This window comes from Juglans microcarpa x Juglans regia, chromosome 5D (genome assembly GCF_004785595.1).
Source record: "Juglans microcarpa x Juglans regia isolate MS1-56 chromosome 5D, Jm3101_v1.0, whole genome shotgun sequence".
Taxonomy (NCBI): domain Eukaryota; kingdom Viridiplantae; phylum Streptophyta; class Magnoliopsida; order Fagales; family Juglandaceae; genus Juglans; species Juglans microcarpa x Juglans regia.
In genome coordinates this window covers 6,191,328-6,214,808 of record NC_054602.1, presented here as the reverse complement: position 1 = coordinate 6,214,808, position 23,481 = coordinate 6,191,328, and the positions used below count along the sequence as shown (strand labels likewise).

General features: G+C 35.8%; 3 protein-coding genes across 5 annotated transcripts; 2 read left to right on the top strand and 1 right to left on the bottom strand.

The window, feature by feature from the left end:
- Positions 1-1,031: 1,031 nt before the first annotated feature.
- On the bottom strand, positions 1,032-6,513 carry LOC121264063 (protein IQ-DOMAIN 1-like). Of its 2 annotated transcripts, XM_041167107.1 has the most exons (6): positions 6,256-6,394; positions 5,574-5,686; positions 4,192-4,302; positions 2,481-2,708; positions 1,957-2,070; positions 1,032-1,866 (listed from the first exon to the last, which is right to left on the bottom strand). In XM_041167107.1, exons 2-6 carry the CDS (start codon positions 5,646-5,648, stop codon positions 1,513-1,515), a joined length of 882 nt encoding a protein of 293 aa, XP_041023041.1. In that variant the 5' UTR covers positions 5,649-5,686; positions 6,256-6,394; the 3' UTR covers positions 1,032-1,512. The 2 variants fall into 2 exon arrangements, with proteins under 2 accessions (XP_041023041.1, XP_041023040.1); XM_041167106.1 differs by lacking the exon at positions 5,574-5,686 and having other exon boundaries at positions 6,256-6,513.
- Positions 6,514-15,051: 8,538 nt separating this feature from the next.
- On the top strand, positions 15,052-15,999 carry LOC121264180 (RING-H2 finger protein ATL40-like). Its single transcript, XM_041167251.1, has one exon. The coding sequence runs from the start codon at positions 15,202-15,204 to the stop codon at positions 15,910-15,912; it is 711 nt and encodes a 236-aa protein (XP_041023185.1). The 5' UTR covers positions 15,052-15,201; the 3' UTR covers positions 15,913-15,999.
- Positions 16,000-20,929: 4,930 nt separating this feature from the next.
- On the top strand, positions 20,930-23,035 carry LOC121264463. Of its 2 annotated transcripts, XM_041167639.1 has the most exons (4): positions 20,930-21,537; positions 21,711-22,258; positions 22,345-22,525; positions 22,662-23,035. In XM_041167639.1, the coding sequence occupies exons 2-4, from the start codon at positions 22,083-22,085 to the stop codon at positions 22,839-22,841; spliced, it is 537 nt and encodes a 178-aa protein (XP_041023573.1). In that variant the 5' UTR covers positions 20,930-21,537; positions 21,711-22,082; the 3' UTR covers positions 22,842-23,035. The 2 variants fall into 2 exon arrangements, with proteins under 2 accessions (XP_041023573.1, XP_041023575.1); XM_041167641.1 differs by having other exon boundaries at positions 20,930-22,258.
- Positions 23,036-23,481: the final 446 nt, after the last annotated feature.

The window sequence follows — 23,481 nt, the reverse complement described above, 5'->3', positions numbered from 1 at the left end:
GAATGATTTAAAATCTTGATAGAATTTTCAAATGACGTGATATCTTATTTAATTTATAGAAAATGATTTATACAGTCTTAATGTGTGCAAGTCCCGTATATTCATTTTTAAAAATTGAGTAAATATGAGATCAGTAATATGGATGATGCATAGTGTAAAGGTTTTCAAATAACACTACTCTTATTCTTTATTTATTATTTATTCTTAATTATCGCCTAGAAATGATTTATTCTTTCTAAAATGGGCAATGCTAGGGTGCACATAAATATGCACACCAGCCTAAATTGTTTTTTTTCTTTTTTCTTTTTTCTTTTAAGCATTTCTTAAACATCCTTAACCATAAGAAAAAAATAAAAAAAATAAAAATATATGAGTGAAGATATTTGGTGGGCACATTTAGGAATCATACTTATATTAGACTTAGCTGATGAAAAATTAGGTTAATAAATGTTCAGAAACATTAAAGAAAACGTAACTTTCTCCGCATGGATTGTCACAGAGGAGGGCGCGGAGGGGGAAGACTCCCTCCACCAAGCCTATGTCCCCTGAAACAAAAGTACAAAACGTAACTTTCTAATTCTGCATTAACCGGTTCAACCCAGCAATTCCTCGGCAACCTTTGAACTGCATTTTGATTCTACGAGCAAAACAATGCCTCTTTTAATTCATGAATAAGAACCCATTTAGTTACTGAATGAGTTATGACTTATGAGTGCACTTTAAGCTCATGAAAATCCCAAGAGCAACATATTCAAACTACCAACTTTTTCTTTCTATTTCCACCATTTTCGGGTAGCCAAACAGGAAAGTACCTGAACGTCGTGACTCGTGGGTGTGAACTGCTTGGGCATTAGAGACCATATCGAGGGTGTTTTTTATTTTCTTTTTTCAAAATGTTTAGAAATTTTGTTTTTTAATTATGTGGAGAAATGAGAGAAAAGTGTAATAATATGGGAATACCTTTACCCCATAATATAGTTTGGTACGAAAGAAGGAAGAATACAGAGTATGACTCCATGATTCTACTACCGAGTTAAAATGAAGAAATTGTTAAGAAACTCAAATTACAATCTTATTTACAGCAGTTTAATCCAATCTCAGCACACTGGCAAAAACATGTATGGAAGGATAGCAAACATTAGGCGCAATAACAGCCTTGGCAAACATTCTTTGAAACATCGCCAACAAATATCTACATTCTAAATGAAATAATATATATATATATATATATATATATATATATATTGTCTTCCTTTCATTATATACATCATGGGCAAAGGAAAAACAAATATAAGGACGAGGAAACAATGACTAGGTCAGTTCCATATCCAGGTCATTCCAATTATTCTATTACCGCAGACAAAACAAGATTTTCTTCCAAGCCACTCCCCTATGCACAAAATCAGATATGAGAAACATAAATAACAAATTTGCTTTCCCTCACATTTCAGCATTTCAACTACTCAGAAAAATCCAATAGAACAAGTTCTATTCCATATTATTGGTTTGGTACTAAGAAATCAACTGTTCTTTCTTATCGTTTGCCTCTTCAGCTTTAATGCTCCCTTCATGCGCAGCTGATTTTTCAACAACAGGGTAAGACAATCTACGGGCCTTTGTGGTTCCCTTCCCATTGGTCACAGGAGGTTTGACTGAAACATCTTTTTTCGGTGTCGGAGAATTTACATTTTTACCAACCTTGTTAGGCTGCCTACTCTGGGCTTTCTTTGGGCTAATAGACTTGGAAGGGACACGGCTTTCCCATGGGCGAGCAGCAATCCACCGTTCCAACCAGCTCCAACCCCAATTAGTTCTACCAAGTTCATAATTACCCAGACCATGATTCTGACTGGAGTTAGCCCTCCACTGAAAATCATGGGATTTGTATGCATGTCAATTGATCCTGTGAGCCTAAATAACGAGAATGACATTTTTTCATCCTGGAGAATGACATACCTGATGAGAAAAGGCATATGCCATAGCACGCTCCCGCTTAACGGCTGCGTCTTCTTTTTGATGTATCCTTGCAAGAACTATCTCCATCGTTTCAGGGCCACCACACCATTCTACCTGTTATCCATTCAGACTATTAATTACTCAAGAATTCAAGAGAGAATGAGTTGGCTGCGATCAGAAAGTCCATGTATTAAATATAATAATCAGACACCAGGGCCTAGCAACAGTCGGTAAACTGGATGCTTTAAGTCTAAATCTTTTCTTTTTCCTTTTCTATTTGAAGAAAGTGCCTATGACACAAGGATCAAGAATCTCGGACTTTGTATCCTGATTCCTGAGAAATGGTAAGTTCTAAAGGACCAAGAGTTCCTTGATGTGGGAACCAAGCAATTTCAATATCATTTTCAGAAACACAACATAGCCTTTTAAAGGAAGGAGATGCCATTCAGTCCAACGATAATTTGGCACTATCAATCACAAGTTCATGATGCAAGTCCTCACACACAGGGAGCAGGTGATCTAACCTCTAGGTCATGAAGCTTAGCCTCAAGTTTTAGCTGATTCTCTAGTTTCTTCTGTCTAAGTCGGCCTTCTGTCACCATGCAGAGTCTACGAGCTCTTATATGGGACTGTATGTTGCTCCAAGTGTGAAGATGGCTTAATGTTGTTGTAGCTTGCCTCTTAACAGAATATGCTTGGGTCAGGACCTGTAGTCTTACTGCCCCTTTCAGACGACGTAAAGTTCTCCTAGCCTGCAAGCAACAAAATAAGTCCCCAAGACATGAAATAAAGCAAAATGAATCAAAAGCACCAAAAAAAATGAAGCTAGTTCATGACCCCAATAATTGGCAATGAATGGCTATTCAGTTCCTCTTCTGGTTTCTTTAACTTCTTATAGGAGTTGATGAGATAGCCACCTAATATTTGTTCAGAAGGAACTGTAAGGTTCTTCTTTGCCCAGTCACTGCATAGTGGCCAGCTACCGACCGCAGTATTTAGTAGCAAGGTTTAGTAGAGTAAAATTGTCACCAATTATACAGCAAAGATCAATTACAAGTTCTGAAACTAGAAGGTAAATAAGCATATTGCTCATCGTTCATATAGCCTCTGTAACTATAGTTAACAAGGCAAAAATGTGAAACTAAAAAGCAGGAACAGCATTGCTTGGATATCAGGAAGTATAGACATTTCCAATGAACCCCATCAAGTGTGAAAAGTTCCAATAGAGAACAGGCTCCACCTTTGTGGGCCAAAAATTTGCTAAAACTGTGAAAGGATGTCCTGAAATGAGAGGAAATGTGCTTTGAAGCCTTTGCAATAACACCCATGCCACATTCATAAGCAGAAAAAAGTAACAGTCATACGTGCACTATTCTTGAGCAGTAAAAAGAGGGGAACATATTCTTGTTTTAATAAATCATGCCAATCTGCTAAGCTTAGTCAGAAGCAGATCACAATTGACATGAACCATCCTAAAATCTTCCCCAATAAACCAACACTACCGTTGCCCACTAACTTCATAATGCCCTCGAAAATACAAAGAAACATGTTTCTAGTACTTAAATAGATACCATATACCTACAATCCAGTTCAGGCATATGCCTAGAAAACTCATAAGATGTATATCATTTTACCTACTTCTCAAAATATCAGCATTCTCTCATCCATGCATGTTTCTTAGGTCTCATAACAGGGCCAAGATATCCTGTTCAATTGTCAATTGATGTGAATTCTTTTGTAAGGATTAATCAATTAGGATTTCTTCACTTTCTTTCAACCGTGTTTCATAATTCACAATGCAGGAATGAGATCTGATTTAGTCCACTCAACCAAAACACTATTGGTTGACATCATTTGCCAAAGAAATAGCTCAGTATTAATTCCAGCCTCCTTAACTAATTGGATTTCAGACCTCCACTTGACGCTCTTTTCTTTTAATTGGATCTCCTACTGTTAACCATCTACGATCAAATTAAAACTTCTTGTCAAGGCATGATGTTAAACGGATTTTATAATCATCCTTATACACTTTTTACAGAATATTTTATAAATGTGGCAGTATGTATGTGTTGCTGTATATGCAATTATCAGTACCCTTGAGAAATGCAAACCAAACAGTGAAAGTTCTCATGGATTGGTACCACAAGAAGGCAAAAGGAAAATATACATAAAAAACAAATCATCTTAGATCTATATACTTATGACTTCACTGTGTATGGTTTATGACTAGCATACCACGTAAGCCCTGAATGCAGTCTGAATACGTGTTGCAGCAATATCCTCAGTTGGCTTGCCAAGAGACTGTTTCCGCAGATGATTCTTTGATTTTGCAGAAGCAGAGGAGCCCTGTAACAAAGCACCAGAAAACATGAGAAATAGCAAATTTATATTGGATTCAATACTGAGCTATCAAGTAGATGATAATGTTGGGCTTGTTTGTGTGGAGTCTGGTTTATTTTTGTGGCGGTCTGATTTAATGACCTGACCCGATAAGAATTTGTTGATGTTTTTGGTGTATTTTCAATGATCTTGGGCCATGGAGAGCAGGCTTGGGCCGGTTATAGCTCCTAAACCAGTCCAACCCGACCCCTAATTAGGGTTTCACTGCATCTATATATTGTACTATTCTGTATGGCCGCATATTGTATTCTCGCACTGTATATTCGACTTTCAAGAGAATAAAATCCTCTGCAGCTCCATGGACGTAAACACATTGCTGAACCATGCAAATCTAGTGTGTCGTGTGTGATTGATTTCGTTTTTCATGTTACTTTTTCTTCTTCTCGTTCCCAACAGATAAAGTTTAACCAACTTTAGTTCTGAGTAACAATGCTACCAATTGATTGATGATCTTATGACTTTTATGATCATTTAAGAGGATTCAATCCACGACTAAAAAAATTAAACATCCTTCATATTTATCATACCAATGGTAGATTAAGCCATACCTTCTAGCATGTCTTGTTAGACAAGTAAAAACAGGACTGTAAAAGAGATACTTTTTTTTTTATCGGTAATCAAGAAGTTTTATTCATAATAATAGGCAAAACCCAAGTACACAGGGAGTATACATAAGAAGTACCTAGCTATAGTTTACAACTGAAAGTAGAAAGTAATGGACATTAAAAGTACCTAGCTATAGTTTTTGAAGCTTCTATCATTTCGCAGACTGTAAAAGAGATACTTAAAAATCCAAACCTCGACAAACTCTATTTGGGTTTCCTAAATTCCTACCCAATTATCGATTCAACCTTCAAGTGTATATATATATATATATATATATATAGAGAGAGAGAGAGAGAGAGAGAGAGACACACACACACACACACACACAGAGATACGCAGAGATATGTGTATATATAAGGCAGAAACAACTGCTCCTCAGTTTCAGGTCTGATCCTAAATTAATAAGGAGCAAATGCCATTGTTTAGAGGCACTGCAAACTAGAGTTAAGATATGACAATTCACGAGGACATTCAAGGGAATAACAAATAAGTTTTTGATTTGGACTAAACAACTTGATAGTTTGGATACTCAGTTGCATTATGCAAATACATAGCTTGGTTTCAACCAAGTTAAAGTTAATCAATGAGTTTGCAATTAAAGGGCTCTGTACCTTGGCTTTTTTTGACCTGCCATCTTTCGGTTTCTTTAGGCTGACTATAGTCTTAAACCAATCTCCAGAACCCATCTCTGCGATTAAGAATCTGTGTCCGATTTAACATGCCCCTGAAGTAATTCCAATTTGGATCTAATCAAAATCGCCATTAAAAGACATTCAACAGACCAAGTTTTAGCATTTATAGTGTTCAGGTTTTCTTTTCCTCGACCTCGCAGCAACAAACAAAATATGAGGCTGCTATATCTTGCTACAAAAAACATCGACGGAAGTAATATAAACAAAATGACAAAAAAAAAAATTGCATCATTAACTACATTCAATTCAAATGAGAGGAATCATAATTCCACAACAAAATATGCCAAATACACTTCACCAATTGATCATTAACTAACTTTAGACAAGTCCAATACACTATCATACTCGCCAAAAATTCAAAACATAAAAATAATATGATTAAAAATAAACCACATCCAAACCAACAAATGGCAGCAAATAACGACATATTTCCATAACAAGCTGCATTAGTTCTACTAGTTTGCTTACAATTAGCTTCCAGATCCCACCCATACCTCCCAAACATCAAATACGTATCTCAAGGTCATATTTGGAATCCCAGAACAGAGGGAAAAACCCACAAAAAATGCAAAAGAAGAGTATCCGGGTAAGAATGACATACCAGAGAATGGCTCCTCCAATGGGTCCAACAGACCGTTTTAGAAAATGGGCACTCAAGATCTCGGAGCAAAAAGGCGATGACAATAGTATTAGTAGAAGTAACGGAGAAGAAAGGCTTGAGAAAAGAATAAAAGGTGGGTGAGCAATGGGGATTGCCATGGCCCAACACCAGCTTTCTGCATTTCTTTATTTTTACTTGTATTTTTCCTCGAAAGATGTTGAACAAAAAAAAAAAACATATCATAGTATTAAATGATAAAATCCCTCTGTCAATGTCTCCTGTGCGTTGTTCTGTCTGACTCTCCCTCCTTAATCAAAGGCTCAACGAACGCTACAACTCGTGGATCGACGAATGTGAACATTATGATATTTGTTTTTTCCTTTAAAGCTCAGCCTACAACGGAGGCTACAGCGACATCAAAACAAACTGTGACAGAATTTGATGGCGATGGGCTGCCTTCCGTATCGGCTGCGATTTGGAGCTACTTGCGAATTGAATTTGTCAAAGTTTATTGGGCCGTATATGAATTATGAGTTGGAGATTTCTGGCAAAAATTAATTAAGAAAGTAACTTAAAAATAGTAGAAAATTAATTTTATAAATCAACTACTTATATAAAAAAAAATTACCTAAAACATGATATATATATATATATATTAAGATTACGTTTGGATGTTAAATTGAGTTGAATTGATAAAATATTGTTAGAATATTATTTTTTAATATTATAATTATTTTAAAATTTAAAAAAGTTGAATTGTTTATTATATTTTGTGTTGAGATTTGAAAAAGTTGTAATGATGAGTTGAGATGATTTTAAGTTCCAAACGTATCCTTGGCACCGTTTTGATTGAGAGATGAGATAAGATAAGATGAGTTGAATAAAATATTATTAGAATATTAGTTTTTAATATTATTATTCATATTTTAGGATTTGAAAAAATTGAATTGTTTATTATATTTTATGTGAAAATTTGAGAAAATTGTAATAATGAGATGAGATGAATTGAAATTACTTCTCAATCCAAACGGCGCCTAAAAATAAAAACATTTTTTTAAAAAAATAAAAAATAATATCAATAATACAGTCACATGTTAGTAGAGAGTTAGGCTGCGTTTAGATGTTTAACTGAGTTGAATTGAGATGATAAAATACTATTAGAATATTATTTTTTAATATTATTATTATTTTGAGATTTGAAAAAATTGAATTATTTATTATATTTTGTGTTAGAATTTAAAAAAGTTATAATAATGAGCTTACTTACCAAACGAAGTCTAAGAATTGTAGAACACCGTCCTCTGTCTTATAAAAAAGAAATAAATAATAAAAGTCATGAGAAATCACATTCCCTGCTATTTCTTAATTAACGAGGATAGTCGGGGAGTACTGAAGATGCACATTATAACAAGGATGTTATGCCACAATCTTTAACTTGGGAAAAAAGAAATAGATGAGAATCTATCTAGGATATCATGATATAATTCCCTTATTAAAATAGTAGTAGTCAGCGTAAATGGCCAGCAAGTCATATATATGATTATATCAGGAGAATTTGTTGAGGATTTTTAGTTGAAATTAGCAAATCTTATTAATAAAGAAATTAATGGGTGGTTAGATGGATAGATCAACCCAATAGAAAATGACCAATTCTGTTTCCCACTATTAATTATTAGTTGATATGTCCATCATGATCAACAAAACTAATATAATTCGTCTGTTAGACAGCATTAGCTGTTGGTTCATCTTTGCCTAATTATCAACACTCATCCTCATGTGTTTAAACTAGTGTTTGTGATGGTCATGATTTTGGCGCAACCGCTTTCACGCCGTTGCTTGTTCGTTAGCGCATCTGGTTTTTTATGACTTTCATGCCGTTGCTTGTTCATTAGCGCATCTGTTTTTTGCTTAATATAGCCAACTACTAATGTGATGTAATTAGAGAGTTGTGGTTGTGATTCACTTTCTTGAAAATCTGCAAGCTATAATCTACACAGTGATTTTATTTTCAGAAATTCTGATAAACCACATGCATCAAATTAAAGGTGCACATAGAGCTAGCTAAGAGCATTGGCAATGGCCTAGAGTCTAAAATTTAGTTAGAATGTTGTATTTTGGCTATAACATGGATTTGAAGCTAGATTAGTCTACATTGGACTAGCTATCTTAAAGTCTAAATAATAATAAAATATTATATATTTTAATAATATATATATTTTTTAATATTTTACACATTTAATTAATAACTTTATTAAAAAATAAAATTATTACTTTTCAATTATTTTTTCTCTCAACCTAATTATTCAATAAATATATTTTGCCAACCATTCACCCAACAATCACATATACAAAATAATCCACTAATCCATCAAAACAGTCCACTAATTACAAAACAGTCCACTAAAATTACAAAAACAGTCCACTAATCCATCAAAATAGTTCACTAATCCATCAAAACAGTCTACTAATTACAAAACAGTCCACTAAAATTACAAAAACAGTCCACAACAGTCCACTAAAATTACAAAAACAGTCCACTAATCCATCAAAACAGTCCATTAATTACAAAACAGTCCACTAAAATTACAAAAAAGTCCACAACAGTCCACTAAAATTACAAAAGCAGTCCACTAATCCAACAAAACAATCCACTAATCCATCAAAACAGTCTACTAATTACAAAAACAGTCCACTAATTACAAAAACAGTCCACTAATTATATGGTGGAGTCCATACCACAGTCCATTAATTTAGTTGCTACCCAGCCACATGTTTATACAGCTCACATGTGGCTGGGCAGCCACTAAAATTTCTAAAAAGGTCTTTACTAACAACATTATTTGTTAGACACTTCCATAAGGTGTCGAATGAGAAGTAGTAGATGTACCTTCGGAACATGACCTTCATTCCTCAAAAATTTTGAGTTGAATGTGGCCAAAATATTGTTGCTGCATGGCATTCATGCCACTTAGATCTAGCAGCATCATCTTTGCCTCGAACTTCATCTTCTTTAGTTCAAATGTTGCTGATTTTTCTAGGTCTGCCTTCAACACAGAATTTCTACGCTCTTGCATGGATGTCGCTCTATCCTCGGTCATTTTAGCTAAGGCAATCTTGATCTCACTATTGTTGCCTTCCATCGACTTCCGTTTTCTCTCCCTTTCTTTTTCAACTTTTTTGCTTGGAGGTCTCTCAGCAAGAACCTCCACGTCCTCCTCAGCTATGTCAACAGCTACTTCATCAAACACTTTTTCTACTGGCCTTCTCTTCTTACCAACAGTGGAGATGTGTTGCTGCCATTTTGGTTGGTGTCTCAGAAGACACCAACAGTGCTCCATTGTGAAATTACACCCTAGCATCTCTTTGTTCAACACATTTGCCTTCTCAATCTACAAAGGTGAAGAAATATTTGTTAGTTCATAAGTCCATCACAAATTGCATGAAAGAATGGAAGATGGTACATACATTGTCATGCTCCGTAAGGATACATACCTTGTCTTGCTCTGTTGCACCACTCGGATGCAATGACTCTATTTGTGTTACAAATGCACAAAACTTATTAGTCCATTTTTTAATCGTGGACCACCGATTCATCAAAGAACCCTCAGAACGGTTGGCAATGTTCGATTTTTTATATTCATGATAAAATGTGGTAATTCTTTCCTACATTTGACTGGACTTTTGATCAATACCCCTTATCACATCGATGCTAACGTTGAGCCAAGCTGAGACGAGGAGGTTATCTTCTTCAACGGTGAAATATGCACCTCTTTGAACTTTTTTTGAAATATGCCTCTGTTCACCGTCATTAGAGGTTGCTTGGACAACAACATTACCATGTTGCTTTGGGGCACTATTACAACCTCCTACTCCACTTTGCAATAGAGTAGTGAAGAATGGATCATCATCAAAACGTGTATCCATCTTTGAAAAATATTAAATTTTCAAGGAGTCAGAGAAGTTGGCCAATATTCAAGTCGCATGGGACAATTCTCAGCATCATATTGTGGTATTATATAGTATCTCATCATGGAATATTGCAGTATCTTAGCATCATATTGCAATATCTCAGCATCATATTGCATAAATAAAGGAAATTGAATAATGAAAACCAAATGAATAAGAAGTACAAGGGTTATTTTGAGTATTTGAAAATTTTAAAACAGCAAATACCAATAACACATGCTAGGTAGTTTGAAAATTAGCTCACTGCATTTTCAACAAGTAACTAAAATTATTCTTCTCTCCCTTTTCTATTTTCAGAGAATGCACATAGAAGAGGGAGAGAAGAATGTGAACAAATACCAACAACAATTATTCAAACTTGATTAATCAAATACTCAACATGGCTGAATAGAAAACAGCCACTTCAGATAGTAGAATAAACAAATATATAAAACACATTGTGGCAACAAGATCAAAACAAGATCAATTAAAATCATAAATGAGCATTACTAGCAACTACTACTAAAACAATTAACATGCAGTAGCAATTTCCTGGAAACAACAAACATGTATAATGATTTACAAGTTCATGACACAAAAAGCAAGTGGTTGCCATGGATAGCCCCTTAGGCTTTGCATTCTTTTAGTTTTTGAAAAAAAAAAAAAAAAGCTACTTTAAATCTGTAACAGGAAACTGGCATTGCAAATTTGCTATTGTGTTTTAGTTACTTCTTGGTTTAGTATGCTGGAAGTACTTTTCTGATGTATACTCAAATCCATCATACAATGTTAAAGCAAACACATGCACGCAAGCACACATATATGGAAAACTTAGTATGGTACAGTCTCTGTTACAGCTCATGAGGCTCATTGTGATACTGTTTTCCAATTTCGGGAACAGAATTTTTGAAGTACTGAAATAAACCAATATGTGTGTGACATGGAAATTTCTAACTTCCAACACATTATCTCATGATGTAACTCATAATCTACTTTCATTTTTATTCATTTGTACTTCTGAGATTCCAGCACTACTTTTTGGTGTAAAGAAACAGCAAGGATGCAGTGGTTCCTTGGATTTCCAGTAGTGATGATGCTTAAAGAATGAAAAGTGAGGGGGATTGAAAAAGTTCTATCATATTGGGTTGCATGGTATATATTTTCTTATTCATTTGGGGGTTGGAGGAAGAGCCCCTTAGGCTATCATATTTCACTATCCATGCACACACACTCTTAAACTACTGTGGGTGCCTGCTACCTTTTATTAGACTTAACAAATCAGTGTGATTTTCTAGTTACCTTTAGTTAGTTAGAGTTAGTCAGCTCTTAATACTGTATTAATAATTTAATACACATTCATATGTACAGACCATACATTGCAATAATATCTTCTAACTTCAGCACATTCTCATTCGTTTCTCTGTTTTTCATTTGATGAGTTATCTATTGTTTTGTGATTTGCCAAACCCCTTGCATTGGATAACACCACAAGTGAGGTCTTGGATTATATGGTGGTTAATTTCTGTGTTTTGAAATTATATGAACAATCTTGTTTTTCATTTGGCAAAGTACCAATATATTTGAAGAGCAGGAATAAGTTGATCATAAAGTGGGATAAGACTAATCACAATCACAGATTTGCAATAACAGAATACCAATCACAGGAATTCCAATCACAGAATACCAATCAACGCCTTTCAATAAACAACAACATTGCACAAACTTTGAATCCAATTAATAAAACCCTCATAAATCTCTAGCAATCACGGCTATATATACATTTCCCAAATAAATTTTGTATAAAAAGTAGAGCAAAACAGAATTTCCATACCTAAACCTGGATGTGGGGATCGATTGGTTTCACGAGCGTGCCACACAGTCCAATGATGAAAATCACCTCTAACTATGATATTCTAAAACCCAAAAATTACCTCATGTGAAAGCAAAGAAATGAGAAAGAGAAATCTGAGTGTGTGTGTGTTTAAACAATCGGGGATGTGAGTCCCCGTGAGTAAGACGAAGAGTGACTGAGAAAACTTACCACCAGCCGACACTTCCAGTGAGGAGAAGGTGGAGAAGACTTGTTACGTTTCGAGAGAAAGAAAGAAAAGGACGAAGAAGAGAAGAAGGGAATGGATTTTCAGGAGAGAAAGAAAATGGAAGAAAAGAAGGGAGTTTTGGGAGAGAAAGAAAAGGGAAGAAGAGAATGGAGTTTCGGGAGAGAAAGAAAAGAAGAAGAAAATGGAGTTTCGGAGAGAAGTTTCTGGAGAAAGAAAGAGAAGGGCGAAGAAAAAAGGAAGAAGAGTTTCGGGAGAAAGAAAGAGGAAATGAGGGTTTCGGGAAGAAGAGAGAGAAAAACCGAGGAAAAGGCGAGCAGGAGACAACGAAATTGATAAAATATTCATTTGGTCCGTGTACAGTAGATCGCCAAGTCTGGCGAGGAGTGAAGAATTACTGTAGCGTAAATGTCAAACTTTGGATGTATAGCTAGGCCAATGTAAATGTTTTTTTTAACATTTACTTTTAATTTAGACTTGCATTGGCAAATGGCTAGTCCATTGCCAATGCTTTAAACAATTCACTTTATCAAGAAAAAAAAAATACTATTCTCAAGCCATGAGGTTGATATATAGTGAGATTTCGAGCCTTAATTATGAATAAATAAAAATATCAATTAATTTTAGAGAGTAGGTATGTACGATCGAGGTCCCCATATTACACAAGGCCGAATTAAGTAATGCATGGCTCGATAGGGATGGCTCGAATTATCAAACAAATTAAACTACAACAAACACATGAAATTATAATTAGTTAATTCGCTGCAAGCCTTTATATATAGGCTAGCTAGCTATAAATCTACTAAATCTAGGAAATCTTGGGAATAATTCAGGAAATAAAACAAATATCTTAGATCGAAGTACTTACTAGCTAGCTAGGACGCTAGAGATCACCAAAAGGAAATAGAATAAATTTTTCTTCATGTAATGGCAAATAACGATATATTCCTAAGATCCAATGACCGTTAACGATATCAAATTGTCAATTCATTACATTATAGGTAATGATGAAGTTAGAGAACAAGTTTCTAATTATATATATTTCAACAAAGACTATTAAATATTCCTGATAAATGCAAAAAAAAAAAAAAAATCGTTTTATCTCTTTCCTCTTAAGAGCATTTTTAATAGTTTCTTTATCCTATATTTAAAATACATCACTAAAACTCACTTTTTTTTTTATTTTACATATTAATTTTTACAATAGGTCATAAATCAGCTTATTTATTTATTTTATATCATTTAAATATTCTTCTTTCAATATTTTTTATTCATTTCAAATATTTCCTCTAACAACCAATAAATTTACAATATCTTCATATCTGATTTTTACCAGACATACATGCCACCTTTCCTTCAAAGTCCAAACAACTATTTGGTGGCTGAAAGTATGATGAAAAAGAGGTTTTTAGTTCTGAAATATTTTCTATAATTTTTCAACGTTACTCAACAGAGCAATCTATAAAAGTTTGAGCAATCTACAAATTCTTTTTTTTTTTCTTTTGGGAGGTTCACCTACAATGGAGAAGTCCTTGTTCACACACTCGGTTATTTGACTGGAAAAACAAAAGCAGCTACAATGGACTCGATGAGGAACACCTTCACTCCGAAGAAGATAGGGCTGAAATGAAATCAGAAATACTGGTAAATAAAAACAACAGAGAAAAAAAGGTCCAAAGAGAGAAAATAATTAAAAATATTTTAGAGCTGTGAACAATATTTTCTACATTAAATAAAGATTAAAATATAAAATCCACTAAAAGGGTTTTTGATAAACTTTCTTTATATTTTATAGAAAAACATATTTTACATGGAAATGTTATAAGGGCATCGAAAGGCAAACTTTCGTTGCAAGTCCCGCCCTCCCTGGCGGTCCACGTGAATAATCAAACGTTCCAAATTCTTCTTCCTTTTTTCTAAGCTGCCACGTAATTAGTGAAATTAGTTACATACATCGATCCTCAGGGTTTGAAAGCTAAAGGCTGCAATTGTTTGTTTTTAATGGAAAGTGGCTTTAGAAAACTTTCGACTTGGAAATTCAAAGGCTTATAGTTCCGTATAACACGGGGCAATTGGTCAAAGTGACGTCCATTGCTTGTGACTTTCAAGGCCAAAAATTTACGTACCCAGTGCATCCTCCTACCTGCAAAAGAATACATACATGTATATACTTCATTATATATATAGGAGTAGGAAATTTCTTTATATCATATTATCATCTTATTTTTATCTTACTAAATAAGATATGACAAATTTATTATTATTAAATAATTATTTATTACGTATTTCTTTATCATTTAATAGTAATAAATATGTCATATATTACTTAGTATGATCAAAATAGGATAAGAGTGTGGTATATATGAGTAATGTTACTTATCATCAATTTTCTAATCATCCTCTCATTATCCCATAACCTGACATTAGATGATTGGAAAATATTTATTATGTTTTATTTGTGAATTTATCATTTAATACCACATCATGAGATGATGAAAATATGATAAAAAAAAAAGTTATGATGAGTAAAATTTTTCTATGTATGGTCTTTTTCCAAGAGTCCCATAAAGGGCTCCTTGTCTTTGTGGGAGCTGCGTGGGCGAAGGGACAAACGTATGAGAAGCTTCTTATATTTGTCTTTTTCCTCGTGTCGGACCAGAAAAAATTAAGTGATAGATGTGAAATCACCAAAAAACTGAGACGGAGCTCCAAAAATGTCAAACCTCGTGGAGTCATGGGGTACAAAAATTCCATACCCAACAAATTTCTCGAAACCCCACCAATTGACATTTCCACGATTTGCAAGAAAAAAGTAGTACGTAAAACAAATAAAACTCGTTGCTGTTAATTAATCAAGCAAGCTGTATAGAGAAATTGATCATCACAGAAAGAGAGGCAAGGCCAAGGCATACACCTTGGTCGATCATTCAAATTGGGATTAACGATGAGTTCTGATGACGATGATAAAGATAGCAAATATGGTGTCGGCCGGGAGATCTTGATCGCTGCTATATTCTCCCTACTTGCTGTAGTGGTTTTTATCATCATCCTCCGTACATATGCAAGGTATCTCTCAAGAAGCCAAGAAAGAACACGTCGTGATATCTTGAATAGGGTAAGTACACTAGCTCAAATTGCATCAGTCGACATGGATTCTGTCGATCCACCTGCGGAGACTGCCGGAGGACTCGATCCATTCGTCATAGCCTCACTACCTAAGTTCACCTACAAACCTGCAGCTAATTCACTCGATCAAAGTGAAGTTATAGAGTGCTCAGTTTGCTTGAGCAGCATAGAAGAGGAGACCATGGTTCGGCTTCTACCAAACTGTAAGCACATGTTTCATGTGGAGTGCATCGATGTTTGGCTCAACTCAAACAAAACTTGCCCCGTCTGCCGTACTGTGGCTGATCCTAAGGTCCAGCCAGAACGCAATGACAAAGGTACTATTTTTGGGGTCCAACGTCCCACAGCTCCACCTATAGAGAATAGTATACCGCATGGTGCTGCCGAGTTGGATCAGAAGGCAGGTGGATCCGGATCAGGCTCACGATTAAGCTCTTTTCGGAGGATGCTTAGTAGGGGGAGATCGTCGAGGAGGATTCAGAGTTGTGAAGATCATGAAGTGGGTTCAGAAGATCTAGAAAGACAATGATTGATTGCCTCCTATATATTGATATCACCTTAATCGAAGATCATAAACTAGTATAGGTAAATAAAATTTTAATATTATTTATATAAATATATGGGGTGTTCGAAATTTATGTTGGATGATGCATGATAAGAAGTTCTTTTCAACTATATATATAATGAGGCACGTACAGCTTGGCACTGATTGATTTATTCGTTTGATGTAGTTTTCCATTTTCATAGATGTATGCAAAAGAATGTTGCGATCGATGCACGATCGTAGAGGACATCTGCTTCATTTTGTGGAAAATTTTCACTTCAATCAGGCCACAAAGTTATAGGTCTAAATATTGCCAAATAGCAACGTATGTGAATGATATCCAAATTCCGATCGATGCTTTAATTAGTGGTGTTTTATTTTTTCTAGACAATTATTAATACAATAGATGGATATATATAGAAGCGAATCTATATATCTTTCTAGTCGTGCTTAACATTAATTCGTGCCTTTGTGGATCTTCAAATATGATTAATTATATATATATATATAGTAATGTTATATAATATATGTGATATTCTGTATTTCCGTATATTTTGACTAAATAAATTATTATATTTATTAATATTATGAGCTTTCTTGTTTTAAATTTTAGATGATTTACGTGATATTATTTTGAGATTTTTAATTAGTAATTCAATGTGTTTTCTTGTTATTAATTGTTGTTCATTATTTAAATTAGTTTATTGTTGAATTTAATTATTTTATTTTTATTTAATCACTACGTTTAAATTATTTTATTTGACTTGCTGTTTTGAAATCATTTTCGTTGGATCATTTGTGTGACCCAAAATGTGAGAATTGGACCTCATTTCTTTTTTTTCACTTTTTCTTTTTCTTTTTTTTTTCTTTTCCTCTTTTTCTTTTCTTCTTCTTTTCTTTTTCCCCTCATTTTCTTTTCTCCTCTCTCTCTCTTCTCTCCCAAGCGCAGCCCCTCTCTCCCTTGTCCGTTGCATCGTCCTCCACCCACTGCCGCCGTGCGCCGTCGTGGTTGTCACCGCCCCTCCCGTTCTCTTCCCCTCCGGCAGGCGACCACCCCCTCCGTTCCCAGCCCCTCTCGTGCCGCCATTCTCCTCCACTCACGGCATCAAGCCGCTGCCTTCTTTGTGTTCCCACGCCGCCGTCGCACCACCATCTTTTCACCACATCACCCTGGACCTACCAGTAGCCTAAACCATCCATCCTCATCTCCGATCCGCCACCGGTGAAGCTCCACCATCTACTTTTCCGATTTGAGTATTTTGGCCTCCAAACACCTCCTACGCTGCCACCCACGGCAAACCATCACCATTAGCTTCACTGACATCCCTAAGCATTTCCCTAGTAATCTCGAGTCTTAGTTTGTTCCTGTTCAAAAGTGGGTTTTTGAGACCCACGGCCATAATGCATTTTGCATTGTTACGTTGTTGTGCCGCCATTTCTAGCACCTCCGTGATCCTTTAAAAATTATACTATGGCGCTATAAGTATTTTTCCAAGGAACTTTCGTGATTTAAATGCATTTTTTCACTAACTCATTTTTATTGTGATCTGGTTGGTTGTGCCAGACTGAGTTCGATGAGTAAGGGGGTCGGATGGATTGGAGGATGGAGTTGTTTGTGTAATTGGATAATGTTGTGGTTTGTTGGTTGTTGGATAATGTGTTGTATCATGTACACTACATATTTGCATGCATGTTCATGTTGTAACTAAAAACTGAGTTTTCGCATAATTGCATACATGTTCATTTGTATATTTGAAAATTAGATTTTCATGTGAGAAATGATTTTGAATATGTTTGAAATAATTGGAATTATTGGTTTGAGAGAAATGAAAAGAGACTGTAGGGATGGTGGTAAGCAGGGACGGTGGTATAGTCCCGCCTGTGATTCCTGCCTACGGTGCATGCGGTAAGGATAGCGATATAGTCCCGCCTGTGATTCCCGCCTACGGTGCATGCGGTAGGGATGGTGGTAGAGTTTCGCCTGTGATTCCCGCTTACAGTGTCTGATAAGTACCTCTTATGTGAAAAAGGAACTGTAAGGATGATGGTATAGTCCCGCTTGTGATTCTCGCCTACAGTGTCCGATAAATGTTTATGTTGTCGGTTTATGATTTAATGGTTATGAGTGCAATTTCTAGGAAAATTACGGATATTATTTATTGTGTGTTTTTGGTTATATGGGGTTTTTGGCGTGGGTTAGAAAATAATCATTGTCGAAAAAAATGAGATTTTTTGGGTCACATTTGTGTTTCGTTATGTACTCATGTGTGTTGACTGCATTAATACATTTCTATCTCTTGAGTTGCTTGGTTGATTACTTGTTGAGATTCATAATCTCACGGTATTTGATACCCTACGGTACTATTTTATGGTATCGCAGATTTTAATGCAGATGAGGACGACGAGCCTTAGGCTTTGGCTCCACTGGAGAAGTGATCTGGGATTGCTCTCGTGTATCGAGATTCGTTTTATCTCTCGTTTATGTATTTGCCTTTTGTAACATATTTTGGGATAACTGTATAACTTTTTTTAAAGGTAATTTATTTTGGATATTTATATTTATATTTCTGATACTTAGTTGGTGAACTTTTAATTTATCCGTTGCGACGTTTATGGTGCTCTTGTTGCTTGTTGCACATACTTGAACACTTATCGTTAGAATGTGTGACCCATGTTGTCATCATTCCGACTTCATGATTCTCGCGTTTTCGTACGTGGGAGTCAGGGCATCACAATATATACCACACTCTCACTCTTAGGGTGATAAATGTGTCACATCTTATATAATGAGATAAAATTCATGTAATGATGTATAAAATTTTATGCACCACCGTCATGGTCAAGCATTTGAATGTATTTGGATTCACAAGATAGAGGAGAAGGACGTTTAATTTTATGGACCCAAAGAACAAACCGTGAATTCTAAATGATCATTGACATCTGAAAAACAAAAAAGAGACTGGTCAGAGTTTTACTTTATCTTAAGATGGAACGAGTCGTTTGATGGGATTTGACCAACAACTTGATAAAATTAATAAACAGATTTAATTCTTGGTGAGAATCGTTGGCGGTGCTAATTAAGATAGGCAGATATCTAGTACATCACGAGTAAGTGTACGTTTGAATGATCTTTAGCAAGAAATTGCACTGAATTTTCGCACAACTCCCTCTATAAATTTCAAATGAAGTGAGATCGATGCCAAAGTAGTACTCACCAATTCGGTTAGGTCAAAATGGAGTTTTAGCAGCATGCAGCTTGTTTGTCTGTTTTTTTTTTTTTTAAAAAAAAAAAATCTGAATCAGTTATTAGTACGATATATTAATATTCAATTATATCATCACATGAAAGTACTGATCGCTCATATTTTAGCTGATCGATCGATCATATCCTGTACAGGAAATTCTCTCGGCCGGCATTTATTAGATGCACCCCACATAAAAGAGAACCACAAATATGTATGAAGCTTAGCTTCATAAACAGTAATTTTAACCTCTATAACACAACCCTTTTCAGTTTTTACAGTTTTTTACACAATTTTGTTTTAAATTTGGAGTATTTTTCTAATTAAGACGTCGTTGATATTTTTATAAGTTATTTTTATAAAAATGTAATTCATTTAAGATGTAATTATATATGTAAATTAGTGTTGTGAAAATGATTCATGTCATGTGACGTTTATGATCATTTTTCTCTAATTAGACTCTGCAATCTGCTGCTACATGCAACCAACGAGAGGTATTGATAACGGAGTACTTGGGGATCAAGTCGGGATCTTCTTCATAATGAAACAAGATTATAATCTGACAACCCATGTGAATGTCCTCCAAATTAAGTCGCTTTCCACAGAATATTGTTTAATTAGTACTGTTAATTCCCTTGTATATATATTTAAGCTTCACATGATCATGATATAATATTGACACTCGGCAGAAAGATTATACTTTTAATTGAGTAATGAAGTTTTAAATTCGTTTGCAGAAAATTTGGGCATTATTATAGAACTATATATATATATATATATTATGATCTAGTCATGTGTATTTTTTCATGATCAAGATGCTGATCACTCATTAACTATGCAAAATGGTACGTACGGGTTTAATTAATTATTGCCAGGTTGGAGATCACATCGGATTATTACCAAATAAGGTGTTCACTAATTCAAGAATCAAGATTAACACAAAATCTCAGACCTCCATGCATGTCCATGACATGTTCTTTAATTTACTACGTACGTAGTACTCTTGACCCAAGTAGTAGTCTCTGCTTGGTAATTTTTATAAAATTAGTAGTATCCCGGGCAGGGGCACCTCCTGCATGTTTATCTTAAACTGGGGGGATGATGGCGAGACATACACCAAACTGAGCGCCCACTTTGGCAAAGATTTCTGGAGATTTGGATGACAAAATAAGGCATGCATGCCAAATGTGTCTGAGGCCTTGAGGTTGACATTTCTGTACATGATCAGGGAGTATTGACTCAGCACAACCCTTGGAAATCTTGCTTTCAGACCGGAAAAGATAGAGGGACAGAAGTTGGGCGAAAGAATCGAGATATGAGAAGAATATGATGATTGCTTGGATTTCCGCGCTTTGAAAACTCGTACATTTTTCTTGGAGAAAGCGAATGAACTGAGAAAATCCCGGAAGTTCGGGCACTTACTCTGTCTCACTTTCTAAGATCTTTCTGCCCCGAAAACTAGGGTGTCTTGTTCTGCGCTTGTTCATTGAACATAGCCGCTCGTCCGAGTTCTACACCGACATCCTTTGAGATTTCCTTTCCATATATCTCGGTATCTTTGTTACTCTGCATTCTTTCATTAGGGTTTGCTCAATTCGCTTTGTAAATTTATACATTAGATTCATGGACTTCTGCTCAATGCATGTTGATACACAGGATTAAAGAAAAAAAGTACCTGTAGATCAGGAGAGTAATGTGTAGCAATACTAGCAGCGGTGCTGCTGCTGATAGTGCTGGCGACCTTGGTGGTTGGACGCCGGGGTCGTATAACAGGCTGAAGCGCCCAAAGATCCCGAGAAGAGGACCAGGAGTGGCTGAACTGGAGAAGATCCTACGAGAACAGGAAAAGAAAGACTGCACTACTACTGCCGAGAATGCCAATTTGGATGGCCATTTTTCACGCTTTGTTTCCTCTCTTCCCGACCCTTATCATCATTCTCAATCCCTGATCAACTCTCCTCCGCGGCCACCGCCACCTCCAATCACAACTACAATGCACCCAGCGACACCGACTATCTGTTCCTCTCCGTCTCGACATGTTTGCTTAGTACCAAATCTTGCTCAGTTCAGCCCACCACCACCTGATCCGCCATTAATGACTTCCGTTCATGGCAATGATAGCAGTAATACAATAATTGGAAGAGGCGGTGGCGTGTTTGCGGTTGGCGGGGCGACTGTGGCTCTGCCTGTGAAGGCCTTATTTGCCATAACGTGGGCTTCTAGCAAGTCCAGTGTGGATGGGGTGGAAGGAAGCAACTCAGACTCTGGTATCCCATTACCAACTCATATTAATGCCAACGAATCCATTCCAATGTCTCCTTCCCCTAAATTACTGCAAAAGAGACATTGCCAAGATCCTTCTATAATGGTAACAAAAGATCAGTTTCCTGCAGCTGCATGTTTTTTTTTTTCCTGCCCCATTCCCATGAGACGCTAAATTACCAGTGTCTAGGGTGGTGGTTGGCATGTTGATTTTCTGTAGTTGATGTGATTTCACTTCATTGTTTGAAGAATAATGTTAACACATGCAACTAATTACAGGTAAATCGTAATTTTCCTGGTTCTGCCACACCATTTTCGTCAGACGTATCACCTGCCAAACCATATAATCATATAGAGCCCCCTTCAAACCAAAGATCTAGTTACAACTACACGTCTCTTTCGCCCCAGGAAGTGAAGGCGAGTCCGATTTCCTGATCATTTATATTGATCTGCTAATTTATGTTGTATTAATTGTTCCGGCATAGACATAATTTCCTCCTTTGATTTCATTGATTTTTCTGTTGTTATGGATTTTTCCGCTTGAGTTTTTCCCCCCATTTTATATAATTGAGAAAGAAGAGGAAACGTGCATAAAAATGGAGTAATATTCTTTCATGGCGAGCACATATATTTGGTTACTGTGTTATACAGATGCATGGCATGACGAGGCCAAAGCCCTTCTCAGAAGACAATGCAGCTGGTCCTCAATTTCATTTCCAAGTTCCTCAATTGACCGGTCCTCGCATCCCCACACCAGATCAATCATCTTCGTGGCATAGTCGCAGTAGTGCATTTAATGTTGGCCCCAGTAACAAATTAATCTTCAGGTTGGTATAGCTTTATCTTCATTTGTTCACTCTTTTCAATCTGTCTCCATTTTGTTGCCTGAAATTCCGTTTAATACCGATCTCAGAGGTACAAGAGGGGATGGCCCATCGGATATCAACTCGAAGAAGTTCAGTACTACATACATGAATAATTTACCCGAAAACAATTTGTACAGATTTGGCTGCCTTGCTAATAATCCTCCGGCGCTCATGGCACACGGTCTTCATGAAAGGGAGTTCTCCAAACTTGACAAGCCTGCTATCCGAGTAAGATTATAGTACTCCACCATCTTTAGCCAATTGAAAATCCCAGGGGAATTTAAATTAAATGAAGTTCATTTTTTTTTTTTGATTATGAGATTTTGGAATGTTGTATAATGTTTACCCAAATTACAACTTGAAGGAAAGCATGGAGGACTCAGATCACAGGTCAGGAATGGGTGGATTAGATAGTGAAAAATCCTTTCATGGCTTTTTCCAACCAAAGAAGCAAATGGGCTGGAAAGAATTTACCCTTAGCTCAAACGATGAGAAGGGTAATGAGGCAGGAGAGGATGGCATTGATCTCAGCCTCAAACTCTAGGAGGGTAGCTTATCATGGCATATGATCAAGCATTTGAGAAAACATTTGGAATGTTGTAGGGTGTGTCTGTCTGTCATGTGCGTGTGAGAGAGGGAGATCATGTGGACGACTTTGTTTCTTGTAATTAAGTGAAATTTAGTTTCTTTTTTATTTTTTTCCTTTACTTGCTTCCACGAAATATAGATGAGATTCCAAAAAAAGAAGGGGAAAAACTGTAGTACATAATCATCAATCTTTGTTAATTTTGTCTTCGCAAACCCAACTCAAATGGTCTAATATGCATTGGTGACATCCACTGTTCTCTAGATGAAATTTTATCTACAGTTTTGGATATCGCCGGGGCGACTAGCTACTTGTCCATGATCATCACAGGAGGGTTGGTGAATTATTTAGGGTGCGGAAATAAATAAACTTCAATGCTACTGTTCTACTGATCCAGATCCGAAAATATTCTTCAAATTATCCTGTTAATGTCAAAAATTGATAAACAAACTAGAAAGGAGAAAATGATCATTCCCAACCCACGAGATAATTCGGACGTCGATATGGTATTCTTTGCGTTCATCCATAAAATAAATAATAAATAAATAAATAAAATAAAATAAAAAATAGACACAGGAATTTACGTAGTTCGGTATAA